Genomic DNA, 20509 nt, shown 5'->3' with positions numbered 1-20509 from the left:
AGGAAAACCTTCTGTCTGCTTTCACAATCTCATGAGGAAAACCTTCTGTCTGCCTTCACAATCTCATGAGGAAAACTTTCTGTCTGCCTTCACAATCTCATGAGGAAAACCTTCTGTCTGCTTTCACAATCTCATGAGGAAAACCTTCTGTCTGCCTTCACAGTTTCATAAAGAAAACCTTCTGTCTGCCTTCACAATCTCATAAGGAAAACCTTCTGTCAATCTTCACAATCTCATGAGGAAAACCTTCTGTCTGCCTTCACAATCTCATAAGGAAAACCTTCTGTCTGCTTTCACAATCTCATGAGGAAAACCTTCTGTCTGCTTTCACAATCTCATGAGGAAAACTTTCTGTCTGCTTTCACAATCTCATGAGGAAAACCTTCTGTCTGCTTTCACAATCTCATGAGGAAAACCTTCTGTCTGCCTTCACAGTCTCATAAGGAAATCCTTCTGTCCGCCTTCACAATCTCATAAGGAAAACCTTCTGTCAATCTTCACAATCTCATGAGGAAAACCTTCTGTCTGCTTTCACAATCTCATGAGGAAAACCTTCTGTCTGCCTTCACAATCTCATGAGGAAAACCTTCTGTCTGCCTTCACAATCTCATGAGGAAAACCTTCTGTCTGCTTTCACAATCTCATGAGGAAAACTTTCTGTCTGTCTTCACAATCTCATGAGGAAAACCTTCTGTCTGCTTTCACAATCTCATGAGGAAAACCTTCTGTCTGCTTTCACAATCTCATGAGGAAAACCTTCTGTCTGCCTTCACAATCTCATAAGGAAAACCTTCTGGCTGCCTTCACAATCTCATAAGGAAAACCTTCTGTCTGCCTTCACAATCTCATGAGGAAAACCTTCTGTCTGCCTTCACAATCTCATAAGGTAGAGATTACTCATCATCTGTCTAACAATCTTTGGGACCGTGGTAACTACAAAGCTTTCTATCAAAAGGTCAGCTGCATGAGATCAATGAGGCTAGGCACCTAAGAGATAATTTCTACAAGAAAAAAGACATGAAAAGCTATAGAAAGTGGAGAAATAAAACTAAGTACCTGATAGATAAGGCAAAAGAGAACTACTATAAACAGGTTATTAAGGAAAGTAAGAGTACCAAAACATTGTGGAAGCATCTAAAAGAGCTGAACCCATGCAAGAACAGTTGCCTTCCCCCTAGACTTAAGCAAAATGATGATATAGCAACATCTGTACAAGACATTGTGGAAATGTTCAACAATTTCTTCATAAGCATCTCCAGTAAGAGTATTCAGAACCAGACTAATATCCCAATTGAACTTGATGCTCTTCTATTATTTATAAAAGCTAAAATTCCTGATGATAATTATTTTTCAGTAGCTAATGTTAGTGAAGCTGATGTTTTTGATATGCTAATTAAGGTTAATATTAATAAATCCTCTGGATTGGATGGTATTGGTCCACGAATTCTTAAAATTGCTGCACCAGTAATAACAAAGTCACTAACGCATATCATAAATTTAAGTATAATGAGTGGTAATTTTCCAGAAACATTGAAATGTGCAAAGGTTACACCTATCTTTAAGAAAGGAGAAAAGGAGGATCCAGGAAATTACAGACCAATATCAATTCTACCTGTATTGTCAAAACTATTTGAAAAGCATGTAGCCATTCAGGTCTATAAATTTTTCGAAACATACTCTCTATTTCATAAAGCTCAATCAGGATTTAGAAAGTACCACTCGTGCCAAACAGAACTTACCAAATTAATTGATCTTTGGCTGAAGGAAATGGATAATGGACATATGACTGGGATTGTTTTCCTTGACTTCAAGAAAGCGTTTGATCTTGTTGATCATGAAATTCTGCTGCAAAAGTTGAACTGTTACAGATTTGACAATCCTTCTTTAAACTGGTTTAGATCATACCTAAACCAAAGGTCTCAACAAGTAAGCATTGGCAATATTAGCTCTCAAACTCGCACTATTCATTCAGGAGTCCCTCAAGGCTCAGTTTTGGGCCCTCTCCTCTTCCTTATCTATATCAATGATCTACCATTAAATAATGAATCCACAAACACAGATTTGTTTGCAGATGATGCAACTTTGTATACATCTAGTTCTGATACTGAAGTTATCCAAATGAAATTAAACTCAGACCTTATCAGAGTCCAAAACTGGGCACAACAAAATAGGATGGTAATTAATGAAGGTAAAACAAAATGTATGATTTTGGGGACATCACAAAAGCTACACAAGTCAGGGAACCCAAAACTGTCTCTTGCAATAAATAATCATCCATTAGAAAATGTCAAACATGAAAGGCTTGTAGGTGTGTCTGTAGATAATAATTTATTATGGAATGACCATATTGATAAGCTTTGTAAAACACTGTCATCCAAAATTGCCCTTCTCAGCAGAATCAAGAAATATTTACCTATGGAAACTCGCAATCTATACTACAAGTCATATATTCTTCCAACAATGGATTATTGTTCTAATGTATGGGGAAACTGTGCCAAATCTGAGCTTGACAGGATTTATAAACTTCAGAAACGAGCAGCACGTGTAATTTTAGATGCATCTGTTGATCATCCCTCAAAAGCATTATTTACAGAACTCAAATGGTTCACAATATATGGCAGGATAGATTTTCACAAGGCAGTTCTTTTATATAAATGTCTACATGGAACTGCACCAGAGTATCTTCAAGACTTATTCAGGCCTTTTTCAGCACAATACCGGTTGAGATCAATATCACATGGAAACATTCTAATACCAAAACCAAGAACAGAGCAATTTAAAAAGAGTTTTCAATACTCTGGTACAGTTCTGTGGAATAAGCTTCCACTACATGTAAAATCTGCTGAAAATATTAGAGTATTTAAGAAAAGATATCATGAGCATGTATGTGTTTCTAACAGATAATGGAATTTAGTATTTTAATACTAAACATGTTAAAATAAACAGTAATTATTGCCATCTTCATATAATGTGCATTGTTATACTCTCCTAAAGAGGGTCTCAATGGAGAATAGTCCTTGACTAATGAGTCACCCTCTATAAATAAAGCATTATTATTATTATTATTATTATTACCATGCATCTCTTCTGTCATCTGTTACAGGATGCATTTAGACACCTACCACATAGACATGCTAAGTTGGACAAAGATATACGAGCAGTGATTGTGCCTGTTCCACTTTTCTATTAATAGACAAGCAAGTCTTTTTTCATGTGACCGTTCCGGTGGCTTAGTGGTTACAGCATCTGCCTCAGAAGCAGGAGGTTGTGAACCCCAGCTGAGTCATACCAGAGACTTACAAAAATGGTATTAACAGCTGCCTCACTAGGGCATTCAGCATTAAGAGGTTAGTGTTAGGACTGGTCAGCCTGGTGTCAGGATAATGTGACTGGGAGGGACATCATGCTACAATTGTCTGCGGCATGATGCCCCAGTGCTAGACATCACTGTAAACTGCCACACTGCAGACTTTGTAGCGATATAACCAAATAATTGTAAAAGCAACATTAAAAATCCTAATCACTCACACTTTCTTGATGCATATTTATTTGGTGACAAGTGTAATAGTGTGTACATTACTGATAGATTAAATCTATGCAACATAATTGTGAAATATTGTCATAAATAAACTTTAGTTTCCATGGTTAAATTAGCCCGTAAAAATTATGTTCATCAGACTTTTATTACTCTGTATTTTTTAACTGACTTTACCTTGAAGAAGCCAGCTACAGCAGCAGCTCCACACTTGTCTCGATGCATTCCCGCCATGTGGCCTCCTGCCTTGATGTCAGCACCACCTGTATCATAGGTGATTCCCTGGAATGTAAAACAGAAGAACAAAATTCAATAGTTAATAAAATATGGATGTAACTATCAATCTCCATTTAATCCATTTCTCCACTACTGCAGAATCTTTCTCACTGCCATCAAATTTCTCAGCAACAATCAAATACCTTGCCCTCTTTTCATTTAATTCGGATTTTTTCCCTTTTTATTTCAACTGAGAATGTATGATGTCATATTTGTATTCTGCATTTTTTTCAACAACTTATTCCTTTGTGTGTGACTATACCTCTATCAAGCTAATTTGTACTTATAATTACACAAAATACTCTATGTTTAAAAGAGAAATGAGCTTGTTGCATGATTGACCAGTCTTATAAGATATCCTTTTATTATATTTCATCGCCTATGAGAGATATGACATGACAGCAAATAATTGTTTGATTTATGGTGACTTGACATCATGCTATCTTGAACTTAACAATACTGCACTTCTCAGCTGTTTGCTTTTGTTTTCTTTATAGTTACTGCTAATAATAAAGTCTATCATTATCAAAATGACAAAACCTAAAATCCAAGGAACACACTGCAGTAAGGATAATAGAATTAATTTCCTCTCTGTATTGATTTAAGTTGGGTAGTTTTTTGGCATGTTGGAACAAATAACCAGGTATATAATTGAAAAATCAACAAATATTCATGAGATTACTATTCAAAAACCTTATTATGTGTCTGCTTTTGTGGGGAAAATTTTACACTTTAAGCACTAATATGCCAATCACTGTCCATGTTAGAGTGGTTTCCATCAAAGAAAAGAACTTTTAAGCACAATGTTATTGTTGCAAAAGGATTCTAGCCAAATATTTTTGGTGACAACTAGCCAAAGTGGACCATTCTTGCAGGATATTGCTGTAAATCTCTTTATTATCTCACCTGCAAGCCAGGTAAAAAAAATGGTCAAGATATATGTTGTTCAGGTTACGTTATTATGTAGAAACCTTCACCTTTCAGTCTTTTACCTTGACTTGTGAACTTTAGAGACTTGAATTGATAGGTTTCTTTCCTGACCCAAACACATGCTACAAATTTTGCCAACAGTAGAGAACTCAAATTGTTGTGCACAACAAAACAGGAAACAGATTGACATTTGGATAGAGAGGCAGGTGGATAACGTCATAACATCATATACTCTATTTAAAACTGACTGTGTAAAAAGTGTTGATTTCTATTCATCAGGTAACCTGAAATTGACAAATGTGAGAATGATTTTTACAATTTAAATAGTCAATAAGAAAAGGCATGAGCTTTACCTGGGCATAAATATTACAAGATTTTAATCAATATCCTTGAGTAAATGGACAAATACATGACAGTGTGTGCATGTGATTTTACATGACAGATAAATAATGTAAACTAAATATGTATCTAGATAGTCCTAACATCTATTTACAAGCCTCAACATCTGTTTACAAATCTCAACATACATTTACAAGTCTCAGCATCCATTTACAAGTCTCAACATCCATTTACAAGTTTCAGCATCCATTTACAAGTCTCAACATCCATTTACAAGTCTCAACATGTTTACAAGTCTCAACTTCCTTTTACAAGTCTCAACTTCAATTTACTAGTCTCAAAATGTTTACAAGTCTCAGCATCCATTTACAAGTCTCAACATGTTCACAGGTCTCAACATCTATTTACAAGTCTCAACATCCCTTTACAAGTCTCAACATCTATTTACAAGTCTCAACATCTATCTACAAGTCTCAACATCCATTTACAAGTCTCAACATCTATTTACAAGTCTTAACATCCATTTACAAGTCTCAAGATCCATTTACAATTCTCAACATCTGCTCACAAGTCTCAACATCCATTTACCAGTTTCAACATCTGTTTACAAGTCTGAACATCCATTTACAAGTCTCAATATCTGTTCACATCTCCTTACAAGTCTCAACATCTGTTTAAAAGTCTCGACACCTGTTTATAAGTCTCATCATCTGTTTACAAGTCTCAACAATTGTTTACAACATCTCCTTACAAGTCTCAACATCTGTTTGCATGTCTCAACATCTGTTTTTAAGTTTCAACATCCATTTACAAGTCTCAACATCCATTTACAAATCTCACCATCTGCATACAAGTCTCAAAATCCATTTACAAGTCTCAACATCCATTTAATTTACAACTCTCAACATGCATTTACAAGTCTCAACATCCATTTACAATAGTCTCAGCATCTGTTTACAAGTCTCAACATCCATTTACAAGTCTCAACATCCTTTTACAAGTCTCAACATCTGTTTACAAGTCTCAACATCTTTTTAATAGTCTCAACATCTGTTTACAAGTCTCAACATCTGTTTACAGGTCTCAACATCCATTCAAAAGTCTCAGCATCCATTTAGAAGTCTCAACATCTGTTTACAGGTCTAAGTCGGCAAATGTCTCAGCAAGTGAACAAACTTTGCATTTATTGCTCCCAGCAAGTTACCTCTCACAACCATTAGCTTCTGTCACCTTATGACATTCATTAACAGTTCCTACATCTGGTCTGTTAGCCTGCATAACCAAATAATTAAGTGCTGTTAAGTAGCTCTGTAGTACTTTTTTACATTTCTTAGCACATCCCTGTGTTACAGTATGTTTTACTTTCTTATGTTTAAGAAACAGGAAAATACTATAAACTGTACCTTTCCAACAAGAAATAGTGTTTTGTCAATGGATCCCTCTCCTACATATTCCAAGAAGATTAGTCTCCCCTGATGCCTCTGCACCACTGAAAACAGAAAATTATACATGTCAATAGAAACAATAAAGTCAATATTTTATTTCATTTTTACTTCTAAGTCAACAATCATTTCACTCTATATTTATAACATCCAAACCTCCTTCAACAAAAATGGGATGTAACTCTATCAAAAATATAGTTTCAAAGATGAAAACAAAAAAGAAGTATATGATCCTGTGATATATGAGGACAGAAATTGGAGACAATACAGATTTTTAGATGTACACTAACTTTTGCATGAATGTAATGCTGTTCTTTGATTATACAACTAAAATTAAGTAATTGTCTTGCAATACGTATTGCGTATTCTTACGGCATAACAGTACCTATTGTGCATCCCTAATGGCATGGAGATATGAGGTTTGGAGAACATTGGATTCATAAACAACAAAACTAGCTGTGATTGGTACATTATGCAAGAAATGTAGTTTCTTTCAGATTTAAACAAGCTGAGACTCTTTGCTACATGTGAGATTATGTTAATCAATATCTAGATCATGTCTTGTATTTCTTACTTTTTAAAATGATAGATTTCAGGGAATCTATAACTTTAATAATGGTATATCTCTAACCACATCTTGTTGTTGTTGTTTTTGTAGGGTTTAATGCCAATTTTCAACACAGGATAGGCTATACATGGTGGCCAGTATTAGTGGTGGAGGAAGAACCTGGGGAGTCCCCGGAAAGAACCACTGACCCTCGAGAAGCTACTGGCAAGCTTTCTCACATAACCACATTAGCCGAATCTGAGACTCGAACCTACACAACTTATCACATCTCGTTCTGGTGGTGTAATCTCTCTTAAGTTCTGTCAACTAATGTACATGGTTCTGTCTTTATCAAATTGACAATCTAAGTTTGTTCTCTAAGACAGTGTGTGACATGCTTGCTAAAATAGGGTACAAAGTATATTTATTTTAGCAAATGTTAGTGTTTGGAACTATAGAGAAACAATTTGTACTGTGTACATTGTATATTTATGTCACCATTAGCACTAAAGCCTATGGAAAAACAATTAGTACTGGGTACAATGTAGATTTATATCACCAAGCATTGAAGTCTATGAAAAAATAATCGATATTGTGTGTAATGTATATTTATGTTACCAAGCACTGAGGTCCATGGAAAAACAATTAGCGCTGTGTACAGTTTATATTTATGTCACCAAACACTTAAGTCTATGAAAAAACTATTGGTACTGTGTACTTATTTTAGTTGAAATTTATTAAATAAACAGATATAACAAGAGTGATTTATGTCTATACTTGTCACTTGAATCTCATATTAGACCCTTTCCACTAGGAACAACAACAGATGATTTTAGCAAGATGGTAAACAAAATAGAATATTATCAGAGACATGTATATAGATGTAACTTGTATCTCAACACAGACACTTCCCATAAAAGTCAGCAGGAGACAATCTTTCCATATAACCTTGATAGTAGAAAACCTACCTGTTTCTACTATATATGGCTACCAACATTTGCCATTGTCAAGAAGGCATACTGAAGTAAAATCAGCAATAAAATACAAATATTGAAACTGACAGCAACCCTCAGAATCTCTCAAAATCCAGCCAAGTACACAAAATTTTACTCACCCAAAATAACAACTCTAACTGAAACTGCTATTGTAGAAAGATAGTAATTGCCAATGTTGCTTATTTAAATGTGGTAATGTGAAAGGTTGTATTCTACATGTTATCTGACCTTTTAAAGCCTAATGGAAATCAGCTCTAAATATGGCAATGCTAAAGGTTGTATTCTAGGAGTTATGTGACCTTCTAAGGCTAATGCAGATCATGTCTAATATGGCAATGTGAAAGGTTGTATTCTAGGAGTTATTTGACATTCTAAGGTTAATGCAAATCATGTCTAATATGGCAATGTGAAAGGTTGTATTCTAGGAGTTATTTGACATTCTAAGGCTAATGGAAATCATGTCTAACATGGTAATGTGAAAGGTTGTATTCTAGGAGTTATTTGACATTCTAAGGCTGATGCAGATCATGTCTAATATGGCAATGTGAAAGGTTGTATTCTAGGAGTTATGTGACCTTCTAAGGCTAATGCAGATCATGTCTAATATGGCAATGTGAAAGGTTGTATTCTAGGAGTTATTTGACATTCTAAGGCTAATGCAAATCATGTCTAATATGGCAATGTGAAAGGTTGTATTCTAGGAGTTATTTGACATTCTAAGGCTGATGCAGATCATGTCTAATATGGCAATGTGAAAGGTTGTATTCTAGGAGTTATGTGACCTTCTAAGGCTAATGCAGATCATGTCTAATATGGCAATGTGAAAGGTTGTATTCTAGGAGTTATTTGACATTCTAAGGCTAATGCAAATCATGTCTAATATGGCAATGTGAAAGGTTGTATTCTAGGAGTTATTTGACATTCTAAGGCTAATGGAAATCATGTCTAACATGGTAATGTGAAAGGTTGAATTCTAGGAGTTATCTGACTCTTTAAGGCTAATGCAAATCATGTCTAATATGGCAATGTGAAAGGTTATATTCTAGAAGTTGTGTGACCTTCTAAGGCTAATGCAAATCATGTCTAATATGGCAATGTGAAAGGTTGTATTATAGGAGTTGTGTGACCTTCTAAGGCTAATGCAAATCATGTCTAATGTGGTAATGTGAAAGGTTGTATTCTAGGAGTTGTGTGACCTTCTAAGGCTAATGGAAATAATTTCTTTCAAAATATGACAATTGTCAGTGGGTTTTTGAGTAAATGGTTGTGTTTTTGCATGACACGTTGTTTTATGGCAAGTATATCAACACCTAGGACAGTTAGGAGCTAGGCAGAAAGTGGTGTCTCATCTCACATAGAAGTTGTTGTGAAATTGCCTTTTAGAAAAGGCAAAGTGACCACCAAACATTTAAGTGATTACAAAAAAAATGTCCTGCAAATGTTCCAAAATTCAAAGCCATTGCACATGGTAGTAATCATAAAATATCTCTCTAATGACATTTTTGTATATCTGACTTGGGTGGCATAAAAGCCATTATGGATGTCAAGACTTTCAGGTTCTTAAAAAGAAAATATATTAAGTCAGCTGGTTCACACAATTTTACCAGACTTCATAGGATCATTGGACAGCATAATATGGATTAAAATACAGTTTCACACAAAATAAATTTAATGAAAATTCCAGAAATTAGTTAATATTTAGTGATAACCAAAAATATATTTGCATTTTATTGTTGTAACTGACAATTCAAATTGCATTATCATGCAATATGGCCATAGTGATAGTAAGACAGTATTGAAAAGGAGAATTTGCTTGGAGTATTTTCATGTTGAAATTCACTGCATGTGAATTTTTGGAGTATTGTCATTTTTATGATGATTGCTTGTGAATTGTTGGAGTAGTATCATTATTAGGATGATTGCTTGTGAATTGTTGGAGTAGTATCATTATTAGGATGATTGCTTGTGAATTGTTGGAGTAGTATCATTATTAGGATGATTGCTTGTGAATTGTTGGAGTAGTATCATTATTAGGATGATTGCTTGTGAATTGTTGGAGTAGTATCATTATTAGGATGATTGCTTGTGAATTGTTGGAGTAGTATCATTATTAGGATGATTGCTTGTGAATTGTTGGAGTAGTATCATTATTAGGATGATTGCTTGTGAATTGTTGGAGCACTGTCATCTTTAGAATCATTGCTTGTAAATTGTCAGAGTATTATTATGTTTAGGATTATTGCTTGTGAATTGTTGGAGTAGTGTCATATTTATGATGATTGCTTGTTAATTGTTGTGGTATTGTCATGTTTGAGATGATTGCTTGTGAATTGTTGTGGTAGTTCATTTTTAGGATGATTGCTTGTGAATTGTTGGAGTATTGTCGTGTTTAAGATGACTGCTTGTGAATTACTGGAGTATTATCATGGTTAGGATGATTGCTTGAGAATAGTTGGAGTCAAATCATGTTTATGATTATTGCTTGTGAACTGTTGTGGAATTGTCATGTATAGGAAGACTGCTTGTGAATTATTGTGATATTGGCATGTTTAAGATGACTGCTTGTGAATTGTTGTGGTATTGCCATCTTTAGGATGATTGCTTGTGAATTGTTGTGGTATTGTCATCTTTAGGATGATTGCTTGTGAATTGTTGTGGTATTGTCATCTTTAGGATGATTGCTTGTGAATTGTTGTGGTATTGTCATGTGTAAGATGATTGCTTGTGAATTGTTGTGGCATTGTCATCTTAAGGATGACTGCTTGTGAATTGTTGTGGTATTGTCATCTTTAGGATGATTGCTTGTGAACTGTTGTGGTATTATCATCTTTAGGATGATTGCTTGTGAATTGTTGTGGTATTGTCATCTTTAGGATGATTGCTTGTGAACTGTTGTGGTATTGTCATCTTTAGGATGATTGCTTGTGAATTGTTGTGGTATTGTCATCTTTAGGATGTTTGCTTGTGAATTGTTGTGGTATTATCATCTTTAGGATGATTGCTTGTGAATTGTTGTGGTATTGTCATGTGTAAGATGATTGCTTGTGAATTGTTGTGGTATTGTCATCTTTATGATGATCGCTTGTGAACTGTTGTGGTATTATCATCTTTAGGATGATTGCTTGTGAATTGTTGTGGTATTGTCATCTTTAGGATGATTGCTTGTGAATTGTTGTGGTATTGTCATCTTTAGGATGATTGCTTGCGAATTGTTGTGGTATTGTCATCTTTAGGATGATTGCTTGTGAACTGTTGGAGCATCATCATGTGTAATATGATTGCTTGTGAACTGTTGTGGTATTGTCATCTTTAGGATGATTGCTTGTGAACTGTTGGAGTAAAGCATGTTTAAAATTACTGCTTGTTAATTTTTGTGGTATTGTCATTTGTAGGATGATTGATTGTGAACTGTTGTGGTATTGTCATCTTTAGGATGATTGCTTGTGAAATGTTTGAATATTATCATGTTTAAGATGATTGCATTTGAGTTCTCAGAGTGAAGCCATGTTTAGGATGATTGCTTGTAAATTGTTGGAGTATTTAACCTTCTGTAATTGATTTTATGCTGTTCTTCATGTTTTATCAGTCAATTTGATTATACAGTTTTAATGCATTTGTTTTCCAAATTTAAACACACAAGGGTCATTTTTCCCCAATCTATTCCTTAAGAGCAATTAATCTGACCATCTGACCCATATTATTATGTATTCCCTGTATCATACTTACTAAACATCCATACAAATCATGACACTATACTTTTACCCTTTTACTGTGCAATCAATGATCATAATGCCCATTGACAATGCTTTCCTGTGCAAATCTGCCATTAAATACCTTTCAGGACAAACCCAATAAAAAAAAAATACCCATTACTAGCAAAATAAGTATTTTTATCCATACCTATGCATTCCTACCATTTGTAAACATGTACCTAGTATTACATGGTAGCTACATGAAATCACTTGAAAATTTAAATATTATAACAGAAGGAATTGTGATAATATGAATGAGAACTTGGCACTCTTTGAAACAATTCCATTAATTATTATCAATATTTCAACAAAACAGAGAGAATAGAGGATACTTCAAATTTTGACATGAGAGTCTGTGCTTAAGATTTCTTCTCTGACGTGCACTTCTTCATTTAATATCTGCCATTTCAGCAAGAAGATATAACCTAAAATAACAGCCAGTACACTTTTTTAAAAATTGATTTTCAATATTTCCGAAACATGTAATACCCATTAGTAAAATAATATTAATGTAGTCAGTTGAATATTCATCTAATTTTAGAAACAAGCAAAAGCTATTATTCACAGCTTGGTATAATTCATTTAACTCATGCTATTTGATAGTACTTGGTTATCACTGTATACAAGAGAAAAGAGAATCTCTCTCTCTCAATAAACATGTGTCCAATAGTTTTTAGTCTTTACTTATTGTTACATATCATGTTTAAATCATTAACATTTAAATAAACAATTTATGCCTAATAGTGTAGATTCCCCCAAAGAGTATTGTACAGTTGGATTAAAGTCACTGCTTGTACATACATTGCAAACCAACACTTATTTCATGGTCTATTACATTTCTTTATCTGGCTTTCTAAAGATCTGCTAAAGCTTATTTCATCATCAATGGCATTTAAAATTACTGCTGTCAAGAACACATTACAAGTGTGATTCTGCTTTAATAATGAGAGGGTTGAAAGAATTATAGCTTTACTTCTGGTAGTGTGATACCTATATATTTACACTGTAATACATATGATACAGTAGAACCTCTCTTGAAAGACCACTCCTTCTGCCAGAAAATTTTGGTCTTTCAAGACAGTTGGTCTCTCAAAACAGGTCATAACATTATAGAATCAATAAATATGTGCATTCAGAATGAGGTCTCTCAAGACAGGTGGTCTCACATAAGAGTGGGCTTTCAAGACAGGTTTTACTGCACAATGAATAAGCAAACAATAATATAAAGTTTCTTACATCCTGCAGCTCTGTTAACTGCAGCTAGCAGTGGATATTTCTTCTTAAATATTTCTGGATCTGAGATTACATCAACCTGTAAAACAATATTCACCAGATAATAACTTTGGGTCATACATTAAACAATCTATAAAATGGGTAATACATTACATCAATCTGTAAAATGGGTTAAACATTACATCAATCTGCAAAATGGGTTAGATATTACATATTTCTGTAAAATGGGTTAGGCATTACATCAATCTGTAAAATAATATGTACCACATTTCAAAAAATTGTCTATTTGGATGTTATAGAAACTGGAAAGAACCAAATTATATCAGTGCTCTGATTTTTATTCAGGATTTTAATGATAAATAGTTGAGAGGATATACTTTTTGCAAAAATTAGAAAATACTTTAACAAAAAGTCTAAGACTTGCAGTGTCAGCAACTACAGCATGACTGAAGTATGGTCTATTCTCTGCCTACAATTACAGTATGACTGAACTAATGACTATAATCTGCCTACTATTACAGTATGACAACTAATGACTATACTCTGCCTACAAGTACAGTTTGACTGACCTTATGACTATACTCTGCCTACAATTACAGTATGGCTCACCTAATGACTGTACTCTGTCTACAATTACAGTATGACCGATGTATGGTCCATACTCTGCCTACAATTACAGTATGACTAACCTAATGACTTTACTCTGCCTACAATTACAGTATGACTGAACTAATGACTATACTCTGCCTACAAGTACAGTTTGACTGACCTAATGACTATACTCTGCCTACAATTACAGTATGACTGACCTAATGTCTGTACTCTGCCTACAATTACAGTCTGACTGACCTCATGACTATACTCTGCCTACAATTACAGTATGACAGACCTCATGACTATACTCTGCCTACAATTACAGTATGACTGACCTAATGACTGTACTCTGCCTACAATTACAGTATGACTGACCTAATGACTGTACTGTGCCTACAATTACAGTATGACTGACCTAATGACTATACTCTGCCTACAATTACAGTATGACTGACCTAATGTCTGTACTCTGCCTACAATTACAGTATGACTGACCTAATGACTTTACTCTGCCTACAAGTACAGTATGACTGACCTCATGCCTTTACTCTGCCTACAATTACAGTATGTCTGACCTAATGACTTTACTCTGCCTACATTTACGGTATGACTGACCTAATGTCTGTAGTCTGCCTACAATTACAGTATGACTGACCTAATGACTATACTCTGCCTACAATTACAGTATGACTGACCTAATGACTTTACTCTGCCTACAAGTACAGTATGACTGATCTAATGACTTTACTCTGCCTACAAGTGCAGTATGACTGACCTCATGCCTTTACTCTGCCTACAATTCCAGTATGTCTGACCTAATGACTATACTCTGCCTACAATGACAGTATGTCTGACCTAATGACTATACTCTGCCTACAATTACAGTATGTCTGACCTAATGACTATACTCTGCCTACAATTACAGTATGTCTGACCTAATGACTATACTCTGCTTACAATTACAGTCTGACTGACCTAATGACTTTACTCTGCCTACAATTACAGTATGACTGACCTAATGACTATACTCTGCCTACAATTACAGTATAACTGACCTCATGACTATACTCTGCCTACAATTACAGTCTGACTGACCTAATGACTATACTCTGCCTACAATTACAGTATGACTGACCTAATGACTTTACTCTGCCTACAATTACAGTATGACTGACCTCATGACTATACTCTGCATACAATTATAGTATGGCTGACCTAATGACTACACTCTGCCTACAATTACAGTATGACTGACCTAATGACTTTACTCTGCCTACAATTACAGTATAACTGACCTCATGACTTTACTTTGCCTACAATTACAGTATGACTGAACTAATGACTATACTCTGCCTACAATTACAGTATGACTGACCTAATGACTGTACTCTGCCTAAAATTACAGTATGACTGACCTAATGACTATACTCTGCCTACAATTACAGTATGTCTGACCTAATGTCTGTACTCTGCCTACAATTACAGTATGACTGACCTAATGACTATACTCTGCCTACAATTACAGTATGACTGACCTCATGACTATACTCTGCCTACAATTACAGTATGACTGACCTAATGTCTGTACTCTGCATACAATTACAGTATGGCTGAACTAATGAATATACTCTGCCTACAATTACAGTATGACTGACCTAATGACTTTACTCTGCCTACAAGTACAGTATGACTGACCTAATGTCTGTACTCTGCCTACAATTACAGTATGACTGACCTAATGACTTTACTCTGCCTACAATTACAGTATGACTGACCTAATGACTATACTCTGCCTACAATTACAGTATGACTGACCTAATGTCTGTATTCTGCCTACAATTACAGTATGACTGATCTAATGACTTTACTCTGCCTACAAGTACAGTATGACTAACCTCATGCCTTTACTCTGCCTACAATTACAGTATGTCTGACCTAATGACTTTACTCTGCCTACAATTACAGTATGACTGACCTAATGTCTGTACTCTGCCTACAATTACAGTATGACTGACCTAATGACTATACTCTGCCTACAAGTACAGTTTGACTGACCTTATGACTATACTCTGCCTACAATTACAGTATGGCTCACCTAATGACTGTACTCTGTCTACAATTACAGTATGACCGATGTATGGTCCATACTCTGCCTACAATTACAGTATGACTAACCTAATGACTTTACTCTGCCTACAATTACAGTATGACTGAACTAATGACTATACTCTGCCTACAAGTACAGTTTGACTGACCTAATGACTATACTCTGCCTACAATTACAGTATGACTGACCTAATGTCTGTACTCTGCCTACAATTACAGTCTGACTGACCTCATGACTATACTCTGCCTACAATTACAGTATGACTGACCTCATGACTATACTCTGCCTACAATTACAGTATGACTGACCTAATGACTTTACTCTGCCTACAATTACAGTATGACTGACCTCATGACTTTACTCTGCCTACAATTACAGTATGACTGAACTAATGACTATACTCTGCCTACAATTACAGTATGACTGACCTAATGACTGTACTCTGCCTACAATTACAGTAGGACTGACCTAATGACTATACTCTGCCTACAATTACAGTATGTCTGACCTAATGTCTGTACTCTGCCTACAATTACAGTATGACTGAACTAATGACTATACTCTGCCTAAAATTACAGTATGACTGACCTAATGACTATACTCTGCCTACAATTACAGTATGACTGACCTCATGACTTTACTCTGCCTACAATTACAGTATGACTGAACTAATGACTATACTCTGCCTACAATTACAGTATGACTGACCTAATGACTATACTCTGCCTACAATTACAGTATGACTGACCTAATGACTTTACTCTGCCTACAAGTACAGTATGACTGACCTAATGTCTGTACTCTGCCTACAATTACAGTATGACTGACCTAATGACTGTACTCTGCCTACAATTACAGTATGACTAACCTAATGACTTTACTCTGCCTACAATTACAGTATGACTGAACTAATGACTATACTCTGCCTACAAGTACAGTTTGACTGACCTAATGACTATACTCTGCCTACAATTACAGTATGACTGACCTAATGTCTGTACTCTGCCTACAATTACAGTCTGACTGACCTCATGACTATACTCTGCCTACAATTACAGTATGACTGACCTCATGACTATACTCTGCCTACAATTACAGTATGACTGACCTAATAACTTTACTCTGCCTACAATTACAGTATGACTGACCTCATGACTTTACTCTGCCTACAATTACAGTATGACTGAACTAATGACTATACTCTGCCTACAATTACAGTATGACTGACCTAATGACTGTACTCTGCCTACAATTACAGTATGACTGACCTAATGACTATACTCTGCCTACAATTACAGTATGTCTGACCTAATGTCTGTACTCTGCCTACAATTACAGTATGACTGAACTAATGACTATACTCTGCCTAAAATTACAGTATGACTGACCTAATGACTATACTCTGCCTACAATTACAGTATGACTGACCTCATGACTTTACTCTGCCTACAATTACAGTATGACTGAACTAATGACTATACTCTGCCTACAATTACAGTATGACTGACCTAATGACTATACTCTGCCTACAATTACAGTATGACTGACCTAATGACTTTACTCTGCCTACAAGTACAGTATGACTGACCTAATGTCTGTACTCTGCCTACAATTACAGTATGACTGACCTAATGACTGTACTCTGCCTACAATTACAGTATGACTGACCTAATGACTATACTCTGCCTACAATTACAGTATGACTGACCTAATGTCTGTACTCTGCCTACAATTACAGTATGACTGATCTAATGACTTTACTCTGCCCACAAGTACGGTATGACTAACCTCATGCCTTTACTCTGCCTACAATTACAGTATGTCTGACCTAATGACTTTACTCTGCCTACAATTACAGTATGACTGACCTAATGTCTGTACTCTGCCTACAATTACAGTATGACTGACCTAATGACTGTACTCTGCCTACAATTACAGTATGACTGACCTAATGACTATACTCTGCCTACAAGTGCAGTATGACTGACCTCATGCCTTTACTCTGCCTACAATTACAGTATGACTGACCTAATGTCTGTACTCTGCCTACAATTACAGTATGACTGACCTAATGACTATACTCTGCCTACAATTACAGTATGACTGACCTAATGTCTGTACTCTGCCTACAATTACAGCATGACTGACCTAATGACTTTACTCTGCCTACAAGTACAGTATGACTAACCTCATGCCTTTACTCTGCCTACAATTACAGTATGTCTGACCTAATGACTATACTCTGCCTACAATTACAGTATGTCTGACCTAATGACTATACTCTGCCTACAATTACAGTATGTCTGACCTAATGACTATACTCTGCTTACAATTACAGTTTGACCTAATGACTTTACTCTGCCTACAATTACAGTATGACTGACCTAATGACTTTACTCTGCCTACAATTACTGTATGACTGACCTAATGACTTTACTCTGCCAACAATTACATTAATTGCTCAGGTAGCATAGTGGTAAGAGTATCTGTCCCAGATGTGGGAGGTCCCAGTTTCAAACCCCATTCGAGTCATACCAAGGACTTATAAAAAAATTGTACTAACAGCTGCCTTGTTTGGCACTCAGCATTAAGAGGTTAGTGTTAGGATTGGTTGGCCTGGTGTCAGGATAATTTAACTAGGTGGGACATGATGCTACATGTCTGTGGCATGAGGCCCCTGTGCTAGACATCACTATAAACTGTCACAATCTGCAGACATTGTAATGACAAGACTGTCTTGAAATTGTTAAAGCTATATTAAAAATCCACAACACACACAAACACACAGTATGACTGGCCTTCTGACCATCCTCTGTCTATCGATCAGGGAACCAATGGTTATAATATTAAAGATTTTTTATAATGATTTGCATGCATATGTTTCAGTAGCCCTTTAAAGTAACTAAAAATATTTGCTGAAAAAGGACCATAAATATAAAGGTTGTTGTAAGATGAATTTGTACACATGACAGAGTAAAAATATCCAGGTGTCAGACAAACAAGTGGTACTATGTTAACTACATAGAGTCAGTTGATTCTCAGTCTAACTAGTCTGTTGACAACTGGGATCATTGATTGGTCAATTTAACATCTGATGACTTATCAACCAAACACTGGGCAGGGCTACCACTTTTGCAAAATATTATGAAATTATTCAAAATATTATATAAATTATGCAAAATATTGAGTAAAGTATGCAAATGATTATGTAAAAAATGCAGATTTGAGTAGGTCACTGCAGAATATATTCCCAATTTATATGCTATCGATGCAGAAATCAAACCAAGATAAGCGTGTTGGTGACAAGAGTTCCAAGTCTTTTCCAGTTTTGCCAGCTCTTGTCACATGGCTTTCTGTTTACTTATTCCAGTGTTCAGCTGTCAATATTCATGTAAGCAAGTACTGAATAATCACCAAACTTTGGAAATAGTTTTAGCTACCCTATTCCACTGTGTGACTGTCAGCCAATGACAGATATCCTGCTAGGTGAGTCCTGAACAAACACCACATGCTACATCACCCACCAAACACAGGGAGAATTGAAAATCCCCTATCCTACAACTAAAGGCATTTGTAATACAAGTGCCCAATGTACAACATGGACCAGTTTAATAGGCAATTTACAAAACTCTCTCCTCCCAAATGGAAGTGCATAACCAAAGCAATGAACTGGTAGATTTAGTAAAGGAGGGGGAACAGCAACCCACATGAACTCAGCTCCATCAAGATATAGAGTTCTCAACACAACCATGTATTTCTTTTAAACAATCAGCTCTTCATCACTGATCATTCTAATTACTGTCTACATCAGCACTTTAACAAGTATGACATTTTCACAAATTTAATAATGGCAGCAAAATTTTCAAATAAGTTATTAATGTGAATGCATATTTTTTAAAGACAAATACTCATAACTATGGCATACAATTCTGCATCATATCTATATAAACATTCATGTTGTCAATTAGTAATCTGTTACATTATTATATCATGAATCTGATAATTCTGATATATTTATAACAGTGGCATAAAAAATGTGATTTCACGCTAAATTAAATGCAATGCAGTTTCTAGACAATTAAATATCTACAATGTTAACTTCATAATTCTATGGGACTTATCTTGCATGGCATCCACCAGTGGCCTGGTGGTCCCCAAACTTAGTTTATATTTCTTTTGTGGTCATGGAGAATGAAAAAGAACATGATATAGGTAAAAGTGTCTGGCTAAATGTAGTTTTACTCTTATACCTTGATACATGTGTCCTTGAAAATATTCTCAACATACTCCTGCACTCTGGGGGCAGCCATTCTCTCAGGGTCAGATCCTCCTATGTCACGAGCCACAATTCTGTAAATAAGAAAATTTGTGTTTTGGAACACTGAAAATGAACATGAAACAACACTAGTAGTATTAAATCCATGCAGGCCAATAACAGTGGCCAGCAGTTCAATTAATGTTGTTTGGTCAGATTTAAATTTTGCCTCTCAAGAAGTTCACCAATATGGGTAGGTTAAAGTGCCTGAAATTTAATTTTGTATTTGGATGTAAATAAACTTGCAATATTTTGTTTGTCTATCTCAAGTGGATTTTGCATTAACTTGCAGAAACAATTTTGTTAGAAAATTTATATGCCCAAACAAATATTTTAAAAAGTACATGTATGTATATATATGGGTTTAATGATCTTGGCTAAATAGTACAGAGTAAGTTTAATGATCCCAAAACAGCATCAAAATAGAAGATTAAGGCAAAATTA

The 20509-nt window shown here is 35.2% G+C and overlaps 1 protein-coding gene across 1 annotated transcript in view; it reads right to left on the bottom strand.

Moving 5' to 3' along the window:
* LOC149774545 (putative aminopeptidase W07G4.4) overlaps nucleotides 1-20155 on the bottom strand; it is a 40538-nt gene extending 20383 nt beyond the window's left edge. Inside the window, exons 1-4 of the mRNA XM_089945059.1 lie at nucleotides 20001-20155; nucleotides 13053-13128; nucleotides 6484-6569; nucleotides 3713-3817 (exon numbers count right to left, since the gene is read on the bottom strand). Coding sequence (XP_089801185.1) covers nucleotides 3713-3817; nucleotides 6484-6569; nucleotides 13053-13128; nucleotides 20001-20060 — 327 coding nt within the window. The 5' untranslated portion in view covers nucleotides 20061-20155. The remainder of the gene's footprint in view (nucleotides 1-3712; nucleotides 3818-6483; nucleotides 6570-13052; nucleotides 13129-20000) is intronic.
* Between the last annotated feature and the right edge of the window lie 354 nt (nucleotides 20156-20509).

Source organism: Sinohyriopsis cumingii, unplaced genomic scaffold (genome assembly GCF_028554795.1).
Source record: "Sinohyriopsis cumingii isolate HCF-2022 unplaced genomic scaffold, ASM2855479v2 utg000198l, whole genome shotgun sequence".
Lineage (NCBI taxonomy): Eukaryota > Metazoa > Mollusca > Bivalvia > Unionida > Unionidae > Sinohyriopsis > Sinohyriopsis cumingii.
This window is presented reverse-complemented; position numbering and strand designations above follow the sequence as displayed.